General features: G+C 43.9%; 1 protein-coding gene and 2 non-coding genes across 3 annotated transcripts; all 3 read left to right on the top strand.

The window, feature by feature from the left end:
* The first annotated feature begins 1,070 nt into the window (after positions 1-1,070).
* Positions 1,071-4,759, top strand: rpl12 (ribosomal protein L12). Its single transcript, XM_085351210.1, has 6 exons — positions 1,071-1,230; positions 3,167-3,240; positions 3,671-3,769; positions 3,965-4,046; positions 4,131-4,217; positions 4,596-4,759. Exons 1-6 carry the CDS (start codon positions 1,194-1,196, stop codon positions 4,712-4,714), a joined length of 498 nt encoding a protein of 165 aa, XP_085207336.1. The 5' UTR covers positions 1,071-1,193; the 3' UTR covers positions 4,715-4,759.
* LOC146639210 (small nucleolar RNA SNORA65) lies at positions 3,281-3,408 on the top strand. Its single transcript, XR_014906400.1, has one exon. It is a non-coding gene; the product is annotated as a small nucleolar RNA SNORA65 (small nucleolar RNA).
* On the top strand, positions 4,292-4,420 carry LOC146639209 (small nucleolar RNA SNORA65). Its single transcript, XR_014906401.1, has one exon. It is a non-coding gene; the product is annotated as a small nucleolar RNA SNORA65 (small nucleolar RNA).
* Positions 4,760-6,000: the final 1,241 nt, after the last annotated feature.

Genomic DNA, 6,000 nt, shown 5'->3' with positions numbered 1-6,000 from the left:
TTCAGTGGGAGAAACGTTTCGTCATCATCCAGGTGAGTCTTCAGTCTCAGCTGACTGCAGGTTTCCAACTTTAAAAACAGGACATTTGCACAATAACTGAAACCAGCCCACTGAATGAACACTGGGCTGTGAGATCAGTTCCTTGATCGTTAATATGCAAATTTTCATGGCCATTGATCAAAGACATTCATCAATGGCCATGAGTACCGTGGGGAATGGCTGCAATCACAGCATTGTAAGTTATATCCTGTCACGCACTCCAGATGTGAGGAGTAACGTGTGATTCGTAAAAATAAGGTGCGTTTGGTCTGCACAGGATAATAACCTGGGTTGTTGTTGTTATTTAAACATTTCTCTGCTTGTTTTTAAAGGAAATCCCATCTGATTTCTGTCATCATTTACTGTATTTGTCTTTATTGTTTTAGATGAAGTACTGATTAAACTGAATACCAACATTTTACTTCGTTTTTATTGTAAGAACATGAACATACAGTGTATATTTGCATGATAAACTGGCTGTGTATTGTGCTTCTGGCACGCCACTGTGTGCCTTATTTGATTGTGAAAAACTCCATGATGTAAATTAGCATTTAAATTTGCCATGAGTAGCGTTTCATTTTTCTTCATACAACAGACGGTGTGTATTTCTGTGTCTCTGTGCTGTTTACAAAAATTCTCTTTATGAAAGATCCTCAGGCTGAGACTGGGAGCAGATCACATCAGAAAGAGCTTCCGGTGTAAATGTATTTACGTCCAATGTAATTTTTTTTCTAGTAAAATACAGTTAAATATAATATATATCACTGATGTAATTTATGCATTTATTATTTGAAGCTATATTAATTCAAATTTCATGGAGTACGCTCGTCTTTTCAGATGTCTTTTTATTTATTTATTTATTGTTCAAATAAATCCACTAAAGTTTTAGAAATGATTTTAGCAATTTAGTTATTGGCTAAAGTAAGTCTTAAACCACGCCCACATGGCGTTTCGTCATACGTCTCAACGCGAACTGCGACACATGTTCTCGCGGGACTTGGCTGAAGTATAAACTCCTCCGCAGCCGCCGGTCTTCCTTTCTCTTTCTCCCCTTTAGAGGTGAAGGTGCAACAGTTATCGGTCGTCCCGAAGCCGGGTTCATCCGACACCCTCACCAACCAAGCTGAACTGAGCTCAACCTCCACAGCAGCAAAATGCCGCCCAAATTCGACCCCAACGAGATTAAAATTGGTATGTTTTGAATGTAATAAAAGCAGACGCTTTTTCACAGCCGGGATGGAGTCGCTCTCTGCCGTCTGCCTCCGCCTGCCTGGCGGCCTGCACACGGCGCTCACAAAATGGTAAAGATGGGACACGAAACGCGACGAAGAAACTCAGTTTAGGCTTTTGTTGATGTTTGTAGAATTAATGATGCCAATTGAGTAAAATATGTCAGGTCAGAGGCAGGTGTAGAGGGTAGTGTAGTGGGTAACGTGCGGACCCACGTGCAGCTAATGCTAACGTAGCATCTAATGCTAACGTAGCAACTAATGCTAACGTTAGCCACAGTTAATTACCTTACAAATCGCTGAAGTACATTTATGAGGAAACCGTTAGTCTTCTAAAGGGTGTTAATGCAATATGGAGACCATGTTTGGACAGCTTTTAGCGATGAATAATGACGTAGTTATAACAATTGTTATGATGCTAATTTTGGGATTGCGTCAAACACTTGACGCAATGCTGCGGTTAAATCCTTTTGTACGTGAGAGCATGTACTGCTATTACAGCATTAGTGCAAACTCAATAGAGTTAGCATGTAAACTTGTAGTCTTTTAAGCCTTAAAACTACATTTCTCCAGTGGAAAGTGTAGTTTGATCAACGTGGCACAATATGGAGCTAATTTTTTTCCTAATGTGCCCCCACCCCAAGGGCTTCAGTGGGGTAAAAAGCATCCTAAAACATGTCAAAGATAGAACTGCTGAATTGACACTTATGGTTGGAGGTTACTTATGATGGGACTCTTACAGGTCCAGCTGCTGTTTATTCCTTTCAAATTCCTGATCTGCAAAAACTAAGTTGGCTAAAGCAGGTGAAGGTTTGGAAAGTAGTGTAATTTGTTGACATGTTGTGTAATTCAAAATATTGTTATATCTAGGCTTTTTATGTTGAGTGTTGGTTATGTTTGCCAGCGACATGTGGGCGAAGGAAAATGGAGGGAGTGTGAGGGTCAGCTGTTGGTACAGATGGTTCAGCTCCTGTTAATACTCATTAGATGAGAATTTTGGGGAAGCATCAGGTGTTGTCTGATCACTTAACCTCTAGGAGAACAGCTGTTTCACAGCTTCAGATGCAGCCATCTGGCTCAGGACTTGGGTTGAGGTCATCGCTTACAGTTGGGCTGTGAATGCAGGAGTGCATTTTGGCCAGTGGGTTCCTGTCTTACCCTTTATGACGGCCAAATGTGATCCATCACTACTGCGTTACCTACAACCAGGAAGCTTTAGTGTCGTGCAGATATCTGACTAATAAATGTACATCAGTTGCTACTGTAAAGGTTTCAGCCCACCTGAAATGAGATGTTTGAAGTACGAGCGCAGCTGCTGTGAGTTTAGTCAGCACAGAACTGCAGGAATTCACCAGTTTGGTCACTACCATGTCATGTTTGAGATTTCTGTGATGCAGAGAAGAACAATCAGTCACTTCATAAGTGTTTGGCATTTATTGGCCAAAAAAACCACGTAAAGTCGGTATTTACAGTGGTGACCTTTTTTCTTTCAGTTCACTGGCGTTCATTTGGCTCAGAAGCTGATATTCATATCAGCTTCTGAGCCAAATCCTGGTTTCAGAGCTCTGTCTGTGCCTCGTTGTTTTAAAATGAGCACTTTTAGGGCTTCTGCTCATTTACTGTTGTTTTAAAGACTGGCAATGCTGAAAGACCAACTTCTTCCGAGATCCAAGACCATTTTCTGTCATGGATTCAAAAGGATCACAGAGTGGCTCCAAAATGATTAAACTAACATTTCCGGACAGGCAGAATTCCACAAACTGAGATCGGCTTCATTTGATCAGCGCGGGTGGTTTCTTAACATGTAGCTTTAGTTAGCGGTTTTATTCTGAAGCTTCAGAAATGACAGTTTTCTGTCTGTGTGCAAAGGCTTTAATGCAGTCTGTCATTTCTTTCAGTGTACATGAGGTGCACAGGAGGAGAAGTCGGCGCCACCTCAGCCCTGGCCCCCAAAATCGGACCTCTGGGTCTGGTGAGTATCAGAAAATGTGTGATTTGGATCAAAGCAGCCTCCCGCCACTATGCCCGTCTGTCCCAGTGACTGAGTATAATCCAGAGGAGGCTCAGATTGACCCAGCTTTAGGAAACAGGGCGGCCCAAAACCGATGGACCGCTCTGTGCCGAAAAGTCTGGAACACAAACTGAGACTCTGTTCCTGTTCTCAGCATGTTTGATCGTTTCAGTTTGGTTTTTATTGGTTTCAGCGTGACTGTGACAGCACTTAAGTGTTTGTTTTGCTGGTCAAATACATCTGTCAGTGACAGGGAAATCACGGCTTTAAAGATGTGTGCACAACTGTCAATATTTGCAGTCGCCTCCCACAACAGACTGTTTTAAGACAGGAAGTCCCCTCTGTCGTACCTGAGTGACTTACAGAGCGCCTCTCTCTCTCCTCACTCCAGTCTCCCAAGAAAGTGGGTGACGACATCGCCAAGGCCACCGGTGACTGGAAGGGCCTGAGGATCACTGTGAAGCTGACCATCCAGAACAGGCAGGCAGCGGTGAGTTAACCAGCGCCACCTGCAGACACACAGGCCTCGTGTGTGTGTGTGTCTGTGGTGATTGGTGTGTGTCTGTGGTGATTGGTGTGTGTCTGTGGTGATTGGTGTGTGTCTGTGGTGATTGGTGTGTGTCTGTGGTGATTGGTGTGTGTCTGTGGGTTTAAAGTTTCAGTGGATGCCGTTTGTGTTGAACAGATCGAGGTGGTTCCCTCTGCGTCGGCTCTGATCATCAAAGCCCTGAAGGAGCCTCCTCGTGACAGGAAGAAGGTCAAGAACAGTGAGTGTCTCTGAACGCACGGACCGAACGCGCTCGGCTTGCTCAGGTGCTTTTTGCTCACCATAAACTCTTTTAATCTTCCAGTTAAGCACAGCGGCAGCGTGACCTTCGATGAGATCGTGGGCATCGCTCGCGTCATGAGGCCTCGCTCCATCGCCCGGGAGCTCTCCGGTAAGACCTCACAGGGAAACCTGGGTTTTTCAGGGCTGTTGATTGGCTCCTCTCCCTGACCGTCTGCTCAGCCTCCCGCCACTATGCCCGTCTGTCCCAGTGACTGAGTATAATCCAGTGGAGGCTCAGATTGACCCGGCTTTAGGAAACAGGGCGGCCCAAAAACCGATGGACCGCTCTGTGCCGAAAAGTCTGGAACACAAACTAAAGTAAATCAAAGATGGCCGACTCTTGGCGCCGTCCAGGCTCAATGTTAAAAACCCGTCTCTGGGAAATGAGCCTCAAGTGTTGTTTCTAAACCTGCTGCCTGATGTTAAATATCTGTTAGTCTTTCATGTGTTTCTATTCTGGCTCATGATCATTTTTATTCCTCATCAGGAACCATCAAGGAGATCCTGGGAACCGCTCAGTCTGTGGGATGCACCATCGATGGCCGCCATCCCCATGATGTCATCGATGACATCAACAGCGGCAAAGTTGAGTGCCCATCTGAGTGAACAGGACACTGTTCCAAAAAAATAAAGGTTTTAAAAAAAACAAAAGGACTTGGACCATTTTTCCTTCTCCCAGTTTAAATAAAAGATGTCGACAGCGTTTCAGCATCTCTGATGGAACGTCGGGTTTTCAGCACCTTGGAGCCAAAATCGAGATGAATATTTGTTTAAATTTTAGTATTTATCCTTTATTGATCGAGTGACGTTAACACTGAGTTTTTCTGTATCCGAAATACAAAAAGCTTGGAAAGCTAAGCTCGTAATTCCGGGCTTCCTGCCAGTGCCGGTGGTCTCGCAGCGTTGGTGGCAGAGAAACACTCGGCAGAGGACGGACTTCACGAACAAACCGCTTTAAACTGCTGTCAATGTCTGTCTGGATAAGTGAGGCTGTCCGCTGAGCGTCTGTGGCTCAGTTTGAACATCGAAGTACTTTTAATGAAGAAAAAAAACCTGCATGTTACAGATTTACAGCAGCTCAGCAGACTCCGCCTGTTTGTGTGCATCAGATTAAAATGCAAATTGTTGGATCAGCTGACTGTTGTCATGTGGTGCTTCAGAGTCTGTCCAGTATCAGATGTGGTGACTCCACATGAACATTAGCTTTAAACTGGTGTAAATGTGCCAAATCAAACATGCTGCGCTGCTGTGGGCAGGTGAGCCCCTGACCTCCACAGCTGTCAGATACCACAGCGTGAGTATCTGTGATCAGAGTGGAAGTACTTGTGTCTTTAAGCTTTAACGATGAATAAATACCTCTGAGGTTGGGAAGAAAATGTCCTGCAGTGATGCAGGCGTTGAAACTGCTTGTGAAGGCTCCTACAAAGGCCTCGGTCTCATTTCTAGTGTAAATGACAAATCTGAACAGTGCAAACACCCAAAAAAGGATTTGAGTATTTGGCGCCCCCGTGTGGTGTCATCGGTTTAAAATCAAGTATGGAGCATTTCAAAATAAGAGAAATCAACACCAGGGTAGTTAAAAAAAAAAAAAAAAAAATCAGTTGGCTAATGCAACAAACCTAGGAAAAGTAAAAACAAACTTCATACAATAACTTCTGTATCAGTGAACTGTAGAAAAGTTGCTGGAGTTAAAATGTTAAAGTTACGTCTTCCATATAAAGTTTCTGGGGGTGACAAATAAGTCTAGTGGAAAACACAATTTCTGTCTTTATACATATTTTTTCTTTCCTGTGGGGTTTGTGTACACGTGCTGTGCAGAAGTGGAGGAAGTCGATGTGAAGGTTCCTTTTCTCCCTGATTATTTTTTCCCCTGTGACAACGTTTTGGAAACA

The sequence above is a fragment of the Diplotaxodon limnothrissa genome, linkage group LG1, assembly GCF_057381915.1.
Source record: "Diplotaxodon limnothrissa isolate DT_005_m linkage group LG1, D_limnothrissa_male_GT1.1, whole genome shotgun sequence".
In the NCBI taxonomy this organism is placed as follows: Eukaryota; Metazoa; Chordata; class Actinopteri; order Cichliformes; family Cichlidae; genus Diplotaxodon; species Diplotaxodon limnothrissa.
This window is presented reverse-complemented; position numbering and strand designations above follow the sequence as displayed.